The sequence below is a fragment of the Peromyscus californicus genome, unplaced genomic scaffold (assembly GCF_007827085.1).
Source record: "Peromyscus californicus insignis strain IS unplaced genomic scaffold, ASM782708v3 Scaffold_2__1_contigs__length_46816999, whole genome shotgun sequence".
Lineage (NCBI taxonomy): Eukaryota > Metazoa > Chordata > Mammalia > Rodentia > Cricetidae > Peromyscus > Peromyscus californicus.
The window spans coordinates 32,931,867-32,952,006 of NW_026294540.1; the positions used below are offsets into that span (position 1 = coordinate 32,931,867).

At 50.0% G+C, this 20,140-nt stretch overlaps 2 protein-coding genes across 6 annotated transcripts in view; one reads left to right on the plus strand and one right to left on the minus strand.

Annotated features, from left to right (window-relative positions):
• Positions 1-13,248, plus strand: part of Gna12 (G protein subunit alpha 12) — an 82,662-nt gene extending 69,414 nt beyond the window's left edge. For both annotated transcript variants that reach the window (XM_052754198.1, XM_052754199.1), the window contains 2 exons: positions 8,661-8,711; positions 10,463-13,248. In XM_052754198.1, coding sequence (XP_052610158.1) covers positions 8,661-8,711; positions 10,463-11,032 — 621 coding nt within the window. In that variant the 3' untranslated portion in view covers positions 11,033-13,248. The remainder of the gene's footprint in view (positions 1-8,660; positions 8,712-10,462) is intronic.
• Positions 13,249-18,059: 4,811 nt separating this feature from the next.
• The window catches only part of Amz1 (archaelysin family metallopeptidase 1), a 31,864-nt gene continuing 29,783 nt past the window's right edge, over positions 18,060-20,140 (minus strand). For all 4 annotated transcript variants that reach the window (XM_052754197.1, XM_052754194.1, XM_052754196.1 and 1 more), the window contains one exon: positions 18,060-19,454. In XM_052754197.1, coding sequence (XP_052610157.1) covers positions 18,897-19,454 — 558 coding nt within the window. In that variant the 3' untranslated portion in view covers positions 18,060-18,896. The remainder of the gene's footprint in view (positions 19,455-20,140) is intronic.

Below are 20,140 nucleotides of genomic sequence, written 5' to 3' on the forward strand. Positions count from 1 at the left end.
ACTATTGATCCTCCTGCCTCAGTCTCCCTGTTTCCACCACTTTCATTAGCAGCCCCAGCTTTTCATTTGTTTGTTTGGGTTGTTGCTGGTTGTGTTGAGTCAGGACCTCGCTATGTTGCCCAGGTTAGTTCCTGTGTTCTTCTACCTCAGCGTCCTGAGTAGCCATGGCTTTTAATTTTATCAGTGTTGATAGTTTTTCTTTTCCAGCAGCCCATTTGGGCAACTGCTTGTTGTCAGACTTATAAAAACAAACAAACAAACAACCTGAAGCTGCTAAAAAGCACTTGCTGTGCAAGCATGAAGAACTGGGTTCAGATCTCCGCACTCACAAAAAAGCCAGGTGTGGCTATGCACCCCTATGGAGGGACAAGCGGGCAGATCGCTGGGGCTTGTCGGCTGCCAGTGTAGCTTCCAGTGGAGTAAGAGATCCTGTCTCAGAAGAACAGGGCAGAGAGTAACAGAGCAGGACCCTTGATGGACCTCCTCATGCACGAATCATCAGAAGTTCAAGGTCAGCTTAGGCCTCAGAGCAAGTTTGAGGCCAGCTGGGTTACATGTGACCCTATTTGTAAATTTAAAAAAAAAAAAAAAACAGTCAATAGTTGTAAATCAAGTAAAACTTAGTTCAAACTTTCAACTTGGAGGCTGGTTTAAAGGTGTGCCTGAGCCAGGAGGTGGTGGTGCACACCTTTCATCTCAGTACTTGGGAGGCAGAGGCAATCGGATCTCTGAATTCAAGGCCAGCCTGGTGTACAGAGTGGGTTCCAGGACAGCCAGGGCTACACAGAGAAACTGTCTCAAAAAACCTAAGTAAATAAAAGTATGCCTGAACATAAGCTACTCTTGCAGAGGACTCAGGTTTAATTCCCAGCACCTACATGCTGACTTACCACCATCCTTAAGTCCAGTGCCAAGGGATCTGGCACCTCTTCTGGCCTCCACAGGCACCAGGCACATACATATAGGTGAAATACTCATACACATAATAAAGGTATGCCTTTGTGAGATGGGCTGTGTCTACCCAATAAACTAAACTAAAGGACAGTGGTCCTGATGGGCCTGTAGGAGGTGTGCCTCTCTCAGCTTTCTCTTTTCTTTCCCTAGACCTCAGTAGCATCAGGTGGCCTTCCTGCTTCCCTTCTGCAGTGTCACAAGTCCCATCCTCACAGCAGCCACCCCCACATGAGGGCCCACCCCTGTCAGCCTAGCCTCAGCACTGGGGTCGGGAGAAACTGAGGCCTGGAGAGGTAGCAGAGCCAGGCTGCCATGGAGCCTGCAGCAAGAAGGACTGGGACCCATAAGGGCCAGGCCAGTATGCACTGGAATGGGAAGTCCCCACAGGACAGCACTCTGTTCTGAGGGAGTTCAGGCTGCCTGTCTGTGACAAGCAGAGCTGGGCCAGCTGCTGCATCCCTGAGGGAGAAACTAAACTTGCCTGGGGGAGGAAGTGAGGGTGACCTTAGGGGAGGGGCATGGGGAGACTCACAAGGATGGAAGGCTGCAGACTTTCCTGGATGAGGGTGTGTTTGTGAATGCACCTTCACAGGCACCTCCATGGGGTTCATCAGAGATAACCTTACATCAAGCTCTAATCCCCTTTGTCTTTGGAATAACAAACTTGCCATAACAAGAGGGAAGGCAGTACCAGTGCCTGCTGGAAAGGCATTTGGAGCTCTCCACTACTGCCTAGATTGGGATTGGTCACTCCGATTTACTCTGGAATTTAGTCCTGAGCTAGCCCTGGTCCTGCATGTTACATGTCTGCTCATAGAGTATTTGGACTCACTTGGGCTCAGGAGGAAACAAACGGCGTGGAGATGCCAAAAAGCCATCTTAGAGTAGACCTGAGGAATTTTGTTTCGATTAAAAAACTGCCTCTTGACTAAGCATGGTGGTACATGCACTCAGAAAGTTGAGGCAGGAGGATCACAAGATCCAGGCCAGGCTGGGCTGTATAGTAAAACCCTGTCTCCCTAACTACCACCCCCCACACACCAAAGGGAAAAAAAAAGCCTAATAAGAACTAGGGACTGGGGAGATGCTCAGTGGATAATGTGCTTGCTGCACAGGCATGGGGACCTGAGTTCGAATTAAGGATTGCAAGGATTGGACTGCCAGATCCTGGGAGCTTGCTGACCAGCCTGCCTAGCCGAAGTGGTGAGCTCTAGGGTCAATGAGAGACTGTGTCTCAAATAATAAGGTGGAACAAAAAAGAAGAAAGAAAAGAAAAAAGGAAGATGGAAAACAGTAGAATAGTTTCGACATCCAAAGTTGACCTCTGGCCTCTACACATATGTACACACGTATACAGGCACATACATGTACATACATACATACATACACACACACACACATACATACATACATACATACATACATACATACATACATACAGTGAGTCATGGTCAAATTGAGTTTGTTCCAGGAAGGCAAGCTGACCCAACGTTAGAAAGTGAATGTAGGGGCTGGAGAGCTGGCTGAGTGGGTGGAAAGTGCTTGCCATGCAAGCTACGTGATCTGAATGTGATCCCTGAATCACAGTAGAGAAAACCAACTCTTCTAACCTTCATGCACCTGCGTGTGTGCAAACAACAATAATAACAGTAAGTAAGCTAAAAACTTTTAAATACTTGTCACATCCTGGACAGCTACAGAATTTAGTCTGAAAGCATGTACACATTTTAAAAGTAGCCAAATAGTTCCGGACCCATAACTGAGTGGAAACTTAGAATAAATTCCACAAATACCACAACCCGCAGCCAGCAGAGTCCTTGTCCTGAGTTTGAGGTACTTCTTCCTTATTTTTTCTTGTGTTTTGTCACCTAAATATCACTAACTGGTAAAGTATGGGGACATACAGCTTGCACCTGGGCTCGCTCCCTGACCTCCTCCTTACTTTGGTGTCTGTAGTTTGAGGACAGTAACATCTGCCTCTCAAGGTGCAGAAAGCTAGTAACAGCAGAGGTCCTCAACTGATGTCTGGCTCCTAGGAAGCAAGGTCTATGCATTAGGGAGGTTTGGTTTGGCTTGTTGTTAGTATCTGCAGCTGGGCCTCTCTTGTGTATTCCAGGCTGGGTTGGGATGCCCCTGGCTCAGTCTTCCCATGTCTGGCTTGTCTATTAATTTTTGTAACTAGTGTTGTATTTAGTTTTGCCTGTGTTTTAACTTGATGTGTATAAATACTTGTAAGGTTGGGCATGGTGGCAAATGCCTGTAATCCTAGCACTCTGAGAGTTGGAAGCCACCCTGGGCTACGTGAGACCCTGACTCCAAAAAAAAAAAGGAACATAAATGTTACTAGATGAGCTGGCTGTGGCAGGGTTGTTTCTGAGTTTGAGGCCAACCTAGGCTACAATAGAGTGAGGCTCTGCCACCACCACACTCCCCTAAAAAGAAAAACTTTACCCTGACTTGTTAGACAAACATTGTATTTTTGAGATGCGTTATATACATGTAGTGATCATAACCTCCATGTATTACGTTAATTAATGGCAGGGCTGAGCTGGGTGTCCACTGAACTTAGAGGTAGATGGTGGTCACTTCACACTGGGCTGTTTGAACCATCCTCTGTGGAGCAGTGGCTCTCCTAACAGGTTCCTTGCCCCTGAGACTTCTTCAGGCTCAAAATTATGTTCCCAACACTAACAAGCTTGCTCATCCCCTCTTTTGTGAAGAGTGTCGGGGTGCTGTTGCTCAGATACCACACTAGATATGTATTTGTATATTCTTGGCTTTGAAAATGTTCTCAGAGCTAAACCTGACAGCACAGGCATGTCATCCCAGCTACTCTGGAAGCTGAGACAGGAGGATTGCAAGATCAAGATTAGCCTAGACAGTTTAGTCAGAACCTGTCTCAAAATGAAAACTCTAAAGAGGGCTGTGGTCTAGTGGTAGATCCTTACCTAGCAGGTGAGGCTCTAGTTCAGTCGCCAGCAGTGGGGGTGGGCTGAACTTCTTCAGTTTTCATTTCTAATGCAAGAATTATTGGAAGCTTGAGCTACCGAGTGCTTCGGGTTCCAAGTCTTTGCTCTGTTTGGGAATGGAGTGAAAATCCAGGGGCTTTCCAGAAGGAGCTGAAGAAACAGGTGCTGACTCACCCATGTTCAGGCTACAGCTTCCCAGCAGGCTGTGGAGTTTACTGATTGTTTATTAGCAGCTCTGCCAGTGGGTGGGTGGGTCTTTCTCACTGCTAGGGGCCAGGTCTAGACAGGTGCTAGACAGTGGGCAGTTGGGGTCACGAAGCTAGGAAAAGGGAAGTACTTCACAAAGTCAGCCTTGAAAAACACACATTGGATGGGGCAGTGGTGGCACATGCCTTTAGCCCCAACACCGGGGAGGCAGAGGCAGGTGGATCTCTGTGAGTTCGAGGCCAGCCTGGTCTATAGAGTGAGTTCCAGGATAACCAGGGCTACACAGAGAAACCATGTCTTGAACCACCGCCCCCCCTCCCCCCAAAAAAGAAAACAAAGAAAGAAAGGCACACATTGGGCTGCGACTCCTGCAAGTTGTTCTCTGACGCACATGCACACCACTCATGTGATCACACCCACAAATAAACTTTTGAAAAAAATTGAGAAGAAAGCTGGGTGTTGTGACCCACACCATTTTGTTGTTGGTGGTGGTGGTTTGGTTTGGTTTTTCGAGACAGGGTTTCTCTGTGTAGCTTTGGAGCCTGTCCTAGATCTCGCTCTGGAGACCAGGCTGGCCTCGAACTCACAGAGATCCACCTGGCTCTGCCTCCCAAGTGCTGGGATTAAAGGCGTGCGCCACCACCGCCCAGCATGACACACACCCTTAATCCTAGCCTTCAGGAGGCAGAAGCAAATAGATCTCTCAGAGTTCAAGGTCAGCCTGGTCTACATAGAAAATTCCAGAACAGCCAAAGCTATATGGTGAGACCCTGTCTCAAAAAACATCTACCAAAAAGAATCTCTAAAGGGTTTTGAAGGGGCAAAGACATGTATCTTTCTTCAGTAAACAGGATCACTGAGGCTCAAGGGACTGCTGGCGCTGAGGGCACACTAGGGAGCGTGACATTTTCTTTTATGGCTCATAGTTTCCTATCCCTAAAATACTGCTTTCTATAGCTGGATAATAAGCAGCCACTATATGGCAACTTAAAGCCACAGACGTCTGGTACACAAGTGGTATAGTGTGTGTGCCCAGAGGGTAGGGGACAGGACTGAGCTCTCAGATCCTCAAGCAGTCCAGGTGTGATCTGTGCCTTCATCTAAGTTATGTGCCTGATGCCCCCATTTTCTTGGTAGCTGTCAATAAAGACTGTTCTCAGCTCTTCCTTGTTACCTATCACCCTTGACTGTGTCCTCCAAGGACCCTGTGCACGTCACATCTGTGCTGTCCCACTAATCCCCAGCCATTTAACTGCACTAAACAGGGACTCCTCCTCCTCGTTGATGCCACCACCTAATCTAACAACAGGGACATATCTAACAGTAGTCAGCCTTGAAAGCATACACAAAGACTGCTCCAGACCATTGAGAAACCTGGTCAGAGGAGGTGGAGAGTGACCCTCAGGATGACACCCAAGACTGTCTTCTGGCCTCCATACGTGTGTGCAAGCACACACACACACACACACACACACACACACACACACACGCACGCACACACACACACACACACACACACACACACACACACACACACACACACACACACACGCGTGCCCCAAATAGAGACTCCTCTTTCCTTCTGCTTGTGCTCCCACCTCAGTAGAACGGAAGGGATGCCCCGGCTGTGAGCTGTCTCCCCTGTCCAGCCGGCTGGGATGGAATAGCTGTGATCCAGCAGCTTCCTGTCTTTGTACTGGGGGAGGGGATGTGTGGACAGGACCAGGAGAGGGAATAGTCGGCATAGGGGTTGAGCCACTTGGTCTCCTGACAGACTTCCTTACATGGAGGGTGGGAACTGCTGTGGGAAGAGCTCATGGTGCCTGGAAAGGTGAGAGCTTGTTTCTGGGCCTCAGGGGCCTCTTCCTACCTCAGAGCTTGGTTGCCAGCCACCTGGGCCGTCTTTTCTGCTTATTGTGGGGGCTGGGTTGGGGGAACGTGAGTGCTGCTGTCCCTGGAATAAAAATCCTCTTTGAGTCATTCCTGTGGCCTTCCCTCCAGAGCAGGAAGGAAGTGACTGTTCACCTCTTCCTCTGGGCCATCTGGGACAAAGGACAGAGAGACGGACAAACAAGGGCCAGGCTTTGTGTGCACATATGTCATCTCAGCACCAAGAAGGCTGAGGCAGGAGGATCATTAGTTCAGGCCAACCTAGGCTACATCATGAGACCCCCCCCCCATCTCAAAGGTTTTAAAAACAAAACAACAAAAACAGCTGTCTTTTAGAGGTTGGTGAGTCCTGTTCTCAACGTTTTGTCAGAAAATCACAAACTGCAATGGGTGGCCTGTCTCGGCCTTCCCTTGTCAAAGACCTAGAATGTGTGCCTTTCTAGGATGGCGTAGTATTTGCCTTCCAGGCGTGTGGACCTGAGTTTGAGTGGTGGCACATGCTTGTAATCCTAGCATCTATAGGCAGACAGGAGGAACTCTGGGGTTCACTGGCCAGTTTAGCCTGGTTGGTGATCTCCAGAACACTGAGGGACCCTGTTTCAGAGAGGTGGACAGTCCTCCTGAGAATGACACCCAAGATTGTCTTTTGGCCTCCACACATGTGCATGTGCATGCACACACACACACACAGGCACTCTTTCAAGCATATAAAGTAAAAGGGTAATTTTTGTCTCGGTGCTGTCTTGTTGCACATGTGTGTATGGCCTTGCCTTTGTACACTCATGTGAGAATGCAGCAGGTGAACCAGGCCCACTGTCATCTTTCAGACTAAGGTTCTTAGAGAGCTACGCTCTTTGGGGTTCGTGGAGGAACTGTTTTCCCATCTTCAGCTTGCTTGCTTCCTTGTTTTTTTTTTTTTTTAATTATTGTTATTACATTTATTTTGTGTGTGTACACATGCACAGGCACATGCATGCTGTGGCACACATGTAGAGGTCAGAGGAAAACTTTATGGAGTCAGTTTTCGATTTCTTCCATCATAGGTTCCAGGGATCAAACTGAGGTCATCAGCCATGACAGCAAGTGTTCTTACCACTGAGCCATCTCACTAGCCCAGCCGTTGATTTCTAAAGGAAGCTTTGCACACTGTACACACTGTAAACCACACACACACACACACACACACACACACACACACACACACACACACACACACACACGTACCCATGACATTCCCGTTAGTCACCACATAACAACCTCTCGGCTCCTCTAGGGCCCTGTGAGTGCCATTGCATTTAGAGGGCAGGGCCGTGCATGATGCACACAAGGAGGGACATCAGTTGTTCGATGGCCCAGTTTGTGTCCAGAAGAAAGACTAATCACTAAAGATTCTCCTTGTTCTGTGTCATGAATCACAGAGTGCTTCTAGAAACTGGATTGCCGGTTCTTGTCCCCTCTCCTCAGGACTTAAGTGTTTTTACAGACAGCACCCAAAGCCCCTTGGGCCATGTGTGTCAGAGGCAAAACCACACACCAGCCAGGGTTTTACTTCTAACCCTAGCCCTTGCTGCTGGTGTGACCTGGAGATGCCAGTATCCACCATCTATACCAGAAGGCTGCAGGGAAGCACCAAGAAGAAGAATTTGAATCTAGGGCTGGAGCTGCAGGAATAATAGATGTTTCCTTTACTTGTTTGTTTTGAGACAGGGCCTCTCATATCAGAGGCTGGCCTCAAACTGGCTCTGTAGCTGAGGGTGGACTGGAACTCCTGATCCTCCTGCCTCCACTTCCCAAATGCCAGGATTATAGGTGTGCCCACCACACCCAGTTTGTATGGTGTTAGTGGAACTCAGGACTCCGTGCTGCATGCTAGACAAATATTCTAGCAACTGAGCCACATCTCCAGCCCCTGACGCAGCTTTTTTTTTTAATAAGTTGTAGGGTTTGGGGATTATTTTTGCTTGGTTGTTGTTTTGTTTCTCTGAAATAGGGTATTGTTCTACCTGGATTGGTTGGCCCTGAACTGTGGTATCCTATCTCAGCTTCCTAAGAGTTGGGGTCCTACATGTGTAGCACCACACCTGTATTATTTTTTTAACTACCTGTACTGTCCTATGTTGCTTTTCGTAGCTGTGACCCAAAGCAACCTGGGGGAGGAAAGGGTTTGTTTGGCTTACACTTCACCTCGCAGTCCATCACTGAGGGAAGTCAGGCAGGAACCTGGAGACAGGAGCTGATGCAGAGGCCAGGGATGACCACTGCTTACTGACCCACTTCTCCTAGTTTGCTCGCCTACCGTTTTTATACAACCCAGGAACTGCCTGCCCAGGGATAGCACCATCCACAGCGCTCCCACATCACATCAGTTGTGAATCAAGAAAATGCTCCTCAGATTTACCACAGGCCAATTTGATGGAGATATTCCTCTGTCGCTGGTCCCTCTTCCTAGATGACTCTAGCTTGTGTCAAGTCAACAAAAAACCAAGCACACGCAGATACTCTCTGCCTTCCTAGACTTTGCTTTCCTGTTTGCACAGTGGAACAGCCCCTACCCCCACCCCCACTCCCACTCCACCCTTTCATCTGTTACTCTGGCTTCCTCCATCAAAACTGAGCTGTGACTGTTTCTCTTCATGACAGGGTGAATCAGTGAAGTACTTCCTGGATAACTTAGACCGGATTGGCCAGCTGGTGAGTAACCCCCCTCCCTCTCCTTGCCACCCCAGCCTACCATCCAGAGTTAGAAAACCTGATGTGGAGACCAAAACAGACAGCAGACTCCAGCGACACCATGGCACAGCTCCTCACCTCCAGTTACTGTAAACTGTTCCGTCTGTTGTCCCCATTCAGCTCTACACACCTGGTCTTAGGGAAGAAATGGCCCTGTGAGAATGCCTTCACCCCACTCCCTGTGAGAAACACAGGAGCCCTGGCTAGGGCCGAAGGAGACTTTTCTGTCACCTATTCTGGGAGGGAAGTTCTAGCATATGCCAAGGCCAGCAGTATGGTGAAACTCCAGATAAAGTGGTGATCATTCATGGCCAGCCCTGGTGACCAGTCTGCCTGCCCGGGAGCACCTCCATTGTCACTGCCTCCGCATAGTGTCTCGGTTCTAGATGTGGTGGAATGACATCCCAGAACTCAGCAGGCCAGAGGATAAGGAGTTAGAGGCCAGCCTGGGAGACTGTCTCAGTAAAACATAGAAATAAGATCAGTGTACATGACTAACAAAACTGAAGAGCACAGTCACACTACCATTGTGCTCCTGAAGGACCAGCAGAGGCGGCTCCCAGTGCCCACCAGCCAGCATCCAGGCAGTTTGGAGACTCCCCTATTACCTGGTGAATGTTTCTGGTGATACTGTTACTTTTGTAACATTTTGAACTAAACTGACCTCCTAATGAGCCCCACTCATCCCACATGGCTAGTGTCACTGAAATGTCTGTTGTCTGTAGATTTTCTCCTCCCTGCTGGGCTGTTTTCCCCTTTTGATTTATTAACTGAAATACCCATATTATTCATCCATTGAGTGTCTTAGTCTGGATCTCACTGTTCTATTCTCATAGTGTAGTGGACAGATATCTTCTGTCCTCTGTGACCTAGTAAGTTATCTCCAGCCAGTGTTGGTCATAGCCTCTTGGCTTTTTGGTGAGACTGTGACATTAGCGGACAAATGTTCTAGTCCCTGAGGCCTTCACAATGCAGTCAAAGAGGTTTGAAAGTTGCCATAGTTAGGACCTTAGGCTGTGGCTCAGTGGTAGAGTACCTGCCTAGAATCCCCCAGTGAGGGGTTGGGGTGTGGCTCAGTGGTAGAGCACCTGCCTAGAATCCCCCAGTGAGGAGTTGGAGGTGTGGCTCAGTGGTAACACCTGCCTAGAATCCCCCAGTGAGAGGCTGGGTGGAGTGGTGGAGTGCAGAAACTCAGTGGTGGAGCATGCAGAAAGCTCTGTGTTTTAGCTTCAGCACCAAATAAAAGAAAGTTTTCTGAGTCAAACATATTAAATGTCTCATAGGTTTCATTTAGATCTCATTACACAACCTAAATCAAATTAGTTGATGGGAAGATTTTAGAATGTATGTGTTCTGGAAGCTAGAAAACTCAGCAATGTCTGTGGCATAGAAACAAATGAAAAAGATGTTTAATTTCTTCTTGTGGAGAAAACAGACGAGATTTTACACATGGCTTAACTGAAGATTCTGGCCATTCTGTCTCAAGCCAGAGAGCATGTATTCACAGCTAAACGAGGTGTTTAATCCTGTTGTTTTGTTGTGAGGTGGATTTATAGTTCTGTCAGTGAGACTTGCTTTTGGCGTTTGGTTAAATGTTCTTGCAAAAGTCCCTGTATCTTTCTGCTGCAGCCTGTCTTTCTGCCAGCTTTTTTATGCTCATCCCTTCCTGTTTTCCTTCCTTCTCAAACGTCTCCCTTCCTCACATTTTCCAGAACTACTTCCCCAGTAAGCAAGACATCCTGCTGGCCAGAAAGGCCACCAAGGGAATCGTGGAACATGACTTCGTTATAAAGAAAATCCCATTTAAGATGGTGGATGTGGGCGGCCAGAGGTCACAGCGCCAGAAGTGGTTCCAGTGCTTTGACGGGATCACATCAATCCTGTTCATGGTGTCCTCGAGCGAGTACGACCAGGTCCTCATGGAGGACAGGCGCACCAACCGGCTGGTGGAGTCCATGAACATCTTCGAGACCATCGTCAACAACAAGCTCTTCTTCAACGTTTCCATCATCCTCTTCCTCAACAAGATGGACCTCCTGGTGGAGAAGGTGAAGTCCGTGAGCATTAAGAAACACTTCCCGGATTTCAAGGGGGACCCGCACCGCCTGGAGGATGTCCAGCGCTACCTGGTACAGTGCTTTGACAGGAAGCGTCGGAACCGCAGCAAGCCCCTGTTCCACCACTTCACCACCGCCATAGACACCGAGAACATCCGCTTCGTGTTTCATGCTGTGAAGGACACGATCCTGCAGGAGAACCTGAAAGATATCATGCTGCAGTGAGAGAGAGACAGCCCCTCTGCCGTCCTCTCGTACGGCCCGTGGTCACATGTCTGGTGTGTCGTCGCCTGCATGGACCTGCAGTGGGCATCAAATCCACACCATCTAATACCTGGCTCAAGAATGCTGGGCTGCCAGCCACACCAGCGAGCTCCAGGCAAGAGGACGTAGGAGTGTCAGTGATAGCTACTGAGTCCGGGGACTGTGAAACTACTGAAACCACGCCATCGCTCTGGTGTTGATCTGTAAAACCTGGTAACACAGCTTTTTCCCTCCTTACAGAAACTGTTCCTTGCTGACACAACTTACCCAAGGTTCAGGCACACGTGTCCTCTCGTTCATGACAGAAACACAAACCCAGCTGGCCTTGCAGCTGGCTCTTCCCTCTGACTTGCAGGTCCTCACTGAGACACACTAACTCGGAAGCTTAGCCTCACGTTAGGCTATAGAGGGGCATGTGATGCTGCTAAGCTCAGAGTGTCCAAGCTCAGGCCACAGTGCCACCCCTGCAAAGTGAACACACTGCCTTTAAAATTGTGCCAACACCCTCAGAGTCCCCACTCCAGGCATATCAGGATGAGCCAAGGAGCCAGGTGTCCCCACTCCCTGCTGTAGAGAACAAAGTGGGAGTTAGGACACTGCCTTAGTGCCCCAGCAGCCACTCCCCTGCCTGCATGCCCAGCAGGGCACAACGTGGAGAGGGGCCTCTGGAGCGGCTGTGGCTAGCCTGTGTGTACATACTGGTGCTCTCTACTTCTTCCCCCACCCCCCCACAGCCAGTGGCAAAGACACAGAACCAAGTGGCCTTGTAGGTGGCTCCTATGCCTTACTTGACAGTTGGTGGCATGTAGCATCCTCTGTCCTGGGCTCTGAAAGCAGGCCAGAGAGATGCTCTGCAACTCCAGAGCATCTCCATGCCTTGGCTGCTTGGTGGGCCCCAGCCACTGGCCCTGCAGAAGAAGCCCTGGGCTCTGCACGCCACCCTCACCATTGCCTTCACAGTGCGCTCTGCTCTCAGAGTTGCTGGCAGGCTGCCTTCCTTCACAGTGCACACAAAGCCAATAGGCACCCTCCGAACTCTGGGGACATCAGCACAACATCTCAGCCTGGCCTGTCCAGCTTCCTGGCAAGTGTCACACTATTTTACAATATATTGCGTTCCAGACCTGGCCCTCTGTACATTAATTATTCTCTAGGGGTTGGGGGTGGGGCTTATAACTTCCTAGCATTTGAAACAAAAGATCTCTGGCCCCAGAGTGTTCTGTGGCTCACTAACACATCCAAGGGCCCTGTCTGCAGGCACACTGCTCCTGACACAGCATCCCATCTTGGCTTATTTCAGCAACCTGACAAATAGGATTCTTGGAGCAGATGCTAAGCCAGGAGAAGGGGGGGCTGCTTCTGAAACCCCACTATTGCAGTGCTGTGATTAGGAAATAGCAGTCAGCCTCTCTGTCACTTGCTCTCACTCTCTGTGCTCAAGAGTTTATATCAGCGTTTGCTGAGCTTCTGGCTCTTTCCTTTGGGAAGAAAACAGCCATTCTGCCTGCTTCACCAAGTCTTCATGGGCTGAGGGGATGTGGCCAGCAACCATGCCGGGCTCCTCAGGGGTCTTAGGTCCGCACACAGTAAGCATCCTTGTCAGGTGCCTCATGTATCTCAGTCAGTGCCCAGACCCCAAGCAGACACAAGCTGTTCCCCAGCCACTGTTGGAGGCCATTGTGACTGAGGTGAGTGGTGGGGTTGTCAAGGAAGAGTGCTGTCCCTCTGACAGCCCGACATATGTACCAGTCCCTTTCAAAGCTGGAAGCATGTGAGTAGCAAGATGTGAACTTGCAACTAGCTGAGCAGGTGGATGGCCAGAGGCCCAGCGGCTTGGACCAGCTCAGCCTCTGGCCCACCTCCCTGGTGAGCCGAGCCTGGCCATATCCTCTGTTAGGATGCCCCACTCTGTGACCCGTGAAGTGGTGCAATCGGAAAAGGAGATGGTGTTTGCAGGGCGAGGCTGAAGTCATTTATTTACAAGTCTCTACACATAGACTGTAGTCAGGTTTGTCTCCCAGACCCTAGGCCTTTCTATTTTTTGTTTTTTTAATTTTAATTTCACTGTTACCTTGACTATTGTCCTTTTTATTGCAGTGTTGGAGAAGCAGAAGGTATTTGTGCCTCCTCTATTACTGCAAAGAAAACAAATGTAACAATAAACTTCCTAAAAATCAGCCTGCTTCCTGCCTAGTAGACTATAGATGTTAAAGAATGGATGGGGTGGGGGCAGGGGTATTCTGAGAAGTGTTCTTGACTCCTGTACAGAAATTATTTCAGTTCTTGACTCTCTATAATTTAGAGATCACTAGGATTTCTAGTCTTGTGATTTCCCTACTTCTTTGATAAGATAAAAATAATAAGCAAAAAGAGGCCTTGGGAGTGACCCAGGGAGACAACTGCTTTCCATACAAGTGTGAGGCCCTGGGGAAGCAGGGCCAGGGACCCAGAGAGCCTCAGACCCCAATAAGACACCTTGTCTCAGTAAACATGGTGGACAGCTCCTGGGCAACAGCCCCTAGGATGACCTCCACATACACACACAAAAACAATACTAGTGAGCCAAGCTGATGGGTCACGACTGGCCAGCTTGGGTCTGAAGTAGTTTGGTTTGTTAGGGTTTCGCTGGGGCAGTAGCCCAGGGCCAGCTGCCCTCTACTTCACACAGGTGTTGACATTGCTAGGGTGGATCTCGCTTGAAGATTTGAGCATCACACCTCTAGATGTTGGTTAAAAGGAGTCCTTGGTTTTTCTTTGCTTACCGCTCAAAGCCAGCGCTCGCTTTCTCATTTTCCCATCCCCAAAGCACAGCCTTCTTCACTTGAAGATTCACTAGTGCAGATTTTAATTTCGTGTACCTGAGCCTGGCAGGTGAGAGAGCTATCATAAATGTCCTTTTTAAATGAACGTGCTTTGATGTGGTATATACATTAAAATGCACCCTTATCCAGGTACCGCAGTCATACACCTTGGGAGGCAGAGGCAGAAGGAGCAGGAGTTCAAGGCCATCTACTACTGCTTACACATTCAAAGCCTAGGGTGCAGGAGACCCACTCCAAAGGGGCCAGGGAGATGGCTCAACAGATAAGAGCACTTACTACACACGCCTGAGGACCGGAGTTCAAATCCAGAGCCCCACATTAAATGTCAGTTGTGGTTGTATGCTTCTTCACCCCTAGCACTGTGGAGGACAGGGACAAGTGCTTGCTGGCCATCAATGCAGCTCCTAGTGAGAGACCCAGCCTCGGGGGAGAGTGGTAAAGCAGGGCACTGGACATCCTCTGCTCGTGCATATGGACATATGCACCTCACACACTAAATAACAAAGGAGTTGCTGCTCACTTCACAGAAACACCAAGAACCAGCCAAAGCGCTGTGTGAGCTACTAGTAGTGGAGACATTTGCCACACCAGGTGGTTTGTTGGGAAAAAACACTGGCTTCAGCCTCTGCCAGGCAGCACCCTGAGCAATGCCAGGAAGCACGGGAGTTAGGGGATTCCTTTTCCAACCCTGGCACTGGTGGGCAGAATAAAGGAGGTTGTTCCAGCTGTCACCTTGGCACCATTATGGTGTGACCTACCCAGATGAACGTGATCCCAGCCCTTCGAGATCTTGGCAGAGCTGTTCCCTGGGACTGAGGGTCTCAGTAACTGGCTTTCTCTTTTTTTTTTTTTTTGGTCTTGAACTTCCGTTAGTCCCTTCGTCTCCATCTCCTGAGTGCTGGGATTATAGCTGGGTACCACCAGGCCTGGTTTATATAACCCAGCACTGCAAATGGAACCCAGGGCCTCCTGAATGCTGGGCACGCACTCTGCAAACTGAGCTACATCCCCAGCCCAAGAACCCAGCTTTTGAAATCTGCATGCGAGAAATGCAAAAGACCAGTGGACAGCAGCTGGCAGCCCTTCCTGCCCTGGCTCAGCGTCCCCCAGCATCACCTCGCCTTGCCGGCTGGAGCCCAAAATAACTCAGGTTTATTTTTGAGCTCGGCTTCTTGGGTACGAGGCAAATGAAAACAAGCTTTAAGTCAAGAGGCTTGTTTTAAAAGGCAATTTCCAAGAAACATCTGGGGGTCACTGTGGGTTCAGCCCCACCCAGCATGCCGTGTTCCTTGTGATAGCTGCCAGGTTACGGGCCCCTGCTTCAGGCTACAGAGGGATTGAGTCCCCAGGGGTCTTTGTTTTATTAGTATTATTTTACTACTGCATGTGTGTACAAGTATGGCATGGGTGTGGGTGTCAGAGGGCAACTTTATGGAATCAGTTCTCTCCTTCCACATTTACATGGAGGATCCAGGGCAGGTCGATGGGCTCACATGGGAAGCACCTTTACCCACTGGGCCATCTCACTGGCCTGATTTTTGTTCTAGGTAGTGTACCTCCAGCTTCCCACCCTGGAGAGAGGCAAGTGTGTAGAAGCTTCTAGAAGCTGTAACAGAGCTGAGTGGGGTCTGCCTGAGAGACCAGGTGCAGGTGTCCAGCCATCTGTGCATCTCCTCATTCTGCCTGATTTCCCCACAGAGTTCAAAGAACACGGTTACCGAAAGCAGAGGGCTCAGGCAGGAAAACAGCCTAAATTTCACTCAGCTCCATGTTGCTGAGCCTCACGAGGTTACCACCTCAGCTTCTGTAGCCATAAAACAGAGTGGCATGCTGTGCACACTCACTCTCAGATTTGAGGCTGGGTGGCAAGATGGCTGAACTGAAAAGTACTTGCCACACAAGCCTGATGCCCTGAGTTCAATCCCCAGAACCCATGGGGTGAACTGACTTCCAGAAGTTTTCTTCTGACCTCTACATGCATGCCACGACACAAGTGTACCTTCCTCTGCCCATTCACACACACTAAGGTTTTAGTAAGAGAAGTGAGTGAGTGACACAATACATTCCCTGCACTTAGAGGCTAAGAGGCATGGCAAGGCCTGGTGATGGACACCCGAAATCTCTACATGTGGGAGGCCCAGCAAGACAGTGAGTTCCAGCCCGAGGGGATAGAGCAATATCATCTCAGCCGGTAAAGGTACTCAGGACGCAAGTTTGATCCCCAGAAACCAAATAAAACTGGAGCCGGGCGGTGGTGGCGCACGCCTTTAATCCCAGCACTCGGGAGGCAGAGCCAGGCGGATCTCTGTGAGTTCGAGGCCAGCCTGGGCTACCAAATGAGTTCCAGGAGAGGCGCAAAGCTACACAGAGAAACCCTGTCTCGAAAAACCAAAAAAAAAATAAAATAAAATAAAATAAAACTGGGCATGCTGGCACATAATCCCAGCTCTGGAGAGGTGGAGACAGGCAGCTGTATAAGGGCTCACTGGCCAGCCAGTCTAGCTTAGCATGGCAAGTTCCAGGCTAGTGAGAGACTGTCTCAAAAAATAAAAATACTATTTTTTTAAAATAGCAAGATGGACCAGGCCTGTGGCGCACACCTTTAATTTCAGCACTGGGGAGACAGAGGCAGGTGGATTTCTGTGAGTTAGAAATCAGACTGGGGGATAGAGAGAAGACTCAGTAGTTAAGAGCACTGGCTGCTCTTCCAGAGGACCCGAGTTCAATTCCCAGCAACCACATGGTGGCTCACAACCTTCTATAATGAGATCTGGTGCCCTCTTCTGGCCTGCAGGTGTACATGCAGGCAGAACACTGTATACATAATAAAAGAGGGTGGAAAAAAAACCAAACTGGTCTACAGAGTGAGTTCTGGGAGAGTCAGGACTATGTAGAGGGACCTAGTCTCAAAAAAATGTTGACTTCAGGCCTGCACATGCGCACACGTGTGTACACACACACACACACACACACACACACACACACGTTCCTTTTCAAGACCTTTCCTGTCCCTCCAAAGCCTGGCTATCTGCCGGCTGGATCCACAGAGTAACTCACCTTGGCACTGTTCAGAGACCTCCTGTATGGAATGTTCTGGCATCCCCTTAGACCTCAGCGGGATCCAAGTTTGGACTTTAGCTTTACCCAGCTCCCCAGCTAACCCACCTGCATGATGGAGGGTCTTCTCATCCACAAAGGTCTGTGTCCTAGGGGACAGTATTCTCAGGACAACAGCCCCTCCCTACTCATGCCCTGGCCATGAGGTGAAACTCCATCTCCCATCCCCAACAGTTCCTGTCATGAACAGGAACAAAATGCAGGCCTGCCTTCCTCCCTGATGGGAGCCTAGGCTCCAGGCAGAAGAGGGGACATCAGAGCAGCTGAAGAGGTATCCAAAGCCATTGTCCAGGCTCTGCTGCTCACCCAATAAAACCAGAAAGCATAAGGAAGCATGCAGTGGGTGCCCTGACGACACAGGATGTGCGAGACCCAGCAGCGTGAAGCTAAGGAGGCAGGAGGGCCAGAAACCCACGGTCATCCTTGGCTACACAGTGAGTTAGAAACCGACTTGGGCTACTGAGACCTTATCTCAAAAGGGAAAAGACAAAAAGCAAAACGACAAAACCATGAGGGGGTGGGGGTGGTGACAGGAACCAGGAGGAACCTGCAGAGCCTGGCAGGAAGCAATCAGTGGGGATATTCCCTTAAAGGGTAGGTAGTTCACTGGCCCTTCTGCTTTGCTTCCTGGTAAGATGAGCAGCTCTCCACACGCTCTCCACCCACAGTGATGTTCTCCCTCACCACAGCCTAAAAGCGGTGGGGCCAGCCCACCACAGAGGAGTCCTCAGAAGCCGGGAGCCCGAACAAACCTCTCTTTTATGTTGATTGCCTTGGGCCTTTTGTCACAGTCATGAAAAGGAGACTGGCACAGCCACTCACCAGATACACACGCTCCCCTCTACTTGCCAAGACCCCCACCCTCCTCCCCTCGCAGGATAGTGAGACTGGCATTGCTAGCCAGCTGGGACATTAGAGAACAATGAGGGTCACTTTAGGAAAACAATCAGTGTGTGTGTGTGTGTGTGTGTGTGTGTGTGTGTGTGTGTGTGTGTGTGTAAAAGAGCTTCAACAATACATGGCACAGAAACAAAGGGGAAAAACACAGCTGTGGATGAATAATTTTAATACCCTTCTGCTGTCAGGAGTTTATAGACAGGAAAAATACCATCAAAGACAGAAGAGCCGAGCCCCCACCACCACACTGGCCTAACTGGTAGTGACAGTACCAGCAGCAGCCTCAGGGTTGGCTTCTATGCCCAACCCCATGAACCTGCACACCAGTCACCCCATCACCCCACTTCTTTCTGAAGAACTGGCCAACCTCACAGGGCACAAATTTCTCTAGGAGCTTCACAAAGACCTGTGCCAGCCCTGATGAGCAGAAAATCACTCCAGCCACAGAAAAGAACCCCGTGTGAGTGATACAAGGTTGAAAAGAAACAGTGCTGGACGGATGGCTCAGACATTAAAGGTGAGTACTGCACTTGCAGAGGACCTGAGTTCAATTGCAAGCTCCCACAAAGGGTGCCTCACAACTTCCTGTAATGGCATCCAGGGATTCCGACGCCCTCTTCTGGCCTCTGTGGGCAGCTGCACTCATATGCACAGACACACACAGAGAAACATACACATAGCCACATAACCCATGCCATCGGGTGGTCCAGAGCTCCAGCTGTGAGTATAGAAGACCAGAGCCCCCTTCTGTAGGGAAGAAGAAGCATTTGGCTAACTCCTGCCTCTCAGCCATGGCTTCAGACCACATAACATGGGGACCCTGTGGTCAAGCACCCAAGGAGCATTTCTTCAGCTTCTGGGGACATTTCTTTTAACCCTGAAGATACCAGAGTACCCTCAGTCACTGGGCAGGCATGGTCTGTTGGTATCTTTAGGGAAAAAAATGCCAGGAGCTGACTTCACTGTATTGGATAGTCCATCTCTCTGCATTAATTCTCTGTCCCCCAGTGGCAGTGGGAAGAACTGGCCTTGGCAAGTCTTCGAGAGCTCAGCCGCTGCCTCAGGGAAAAGAACTTTTCCTCCAGGACCCTACGCAGCCCCACATTATCCTTGCCACAGGGCAGGTGCTGCCTGGTGACTGGGAGCTGCCCTGTGAACATCTCCCACCGGCCCAGGGCATCCACAGCTGCATCAACCTGGACCAGCTCCTCTTCCGCCACTTCCCTCTCCAGGGCCTGGATACATGCATCCAGCCACTGTCCATACTCCTCGATGGCCTCCACGGGGCCCCCGAGTTTCAGCAACACTTCTGAGGCCACCAGAGAGCTCAGCCCATCCTCAGACCCCGGTTCAGGCCCATCAGGGAAGGCATGACTCCACGCATCAGGGGTTACTGGCTCTGATGGACTGGTGACAGGCTCTGTGTCACTCTCGCAGCCCATGCCTGAGTCAGCACTGAAGGGCAGGGTGTCCTCTGACACAGACGGCTCCCCGGCCTCTTGGCCAGACCACATCTCCACCGTCACCTGGGTCCAAGTGTGGAGTCTCTGTGGGAAGAGACATATATAGACTGGGGTTGCTGTTTAGCCAGGGAGCTGCTGGGGACCACCCCAGGGCCCACAGGAGGCTGGAGCCCATAAGGGCCCTTGAGCTGGGCCTATCTGAGGACTGGCGTCCAGGCCACAGCCGAGCTGAATCTCCTAACTCCCAGAAGCCCCCACCTTTCGCAGGCACTCGGCAAGCTAGCTATGTTAACCAGCCATTGCTCCGAGAGAAATTACATGAAGATTATAGTTAATCTGAACTTTGTGTGTGTGTGTGTCCTTGTGCGCATGCAAGTTGAGGTGGGGGGCACACACATGCGTGTAGAGGCCAGAGGTCAACACCAAGCATGCTCATTTTGCACCTTGTTTTTTGAGACAGAGTCTCTCACTGAACCTAGAGCTCACTGGCCAGCGAGCTTCAGGGGTCTGTCTCTGCCTCCCCAGGACAAGGGTTGCTAGGATACCACCACACCCAACTTCTTTGGGGGAGGGAAGGTTTCAAGACAGGGTTTCTCTGTGTAGTCCCAGCTGTCCTAGAACTCGCTCCATAGACCAGGCTGACCTCGAACTCAGAGATCCGCCTGCCTCTGTGCTAGGATTGAAGGCATGCACCACCACCAGCTGGCCATACTCAACTTTTTACATAGGTGCCAGGGATCCAAATTCAGGTCCTCATACCCCCCAAGCCA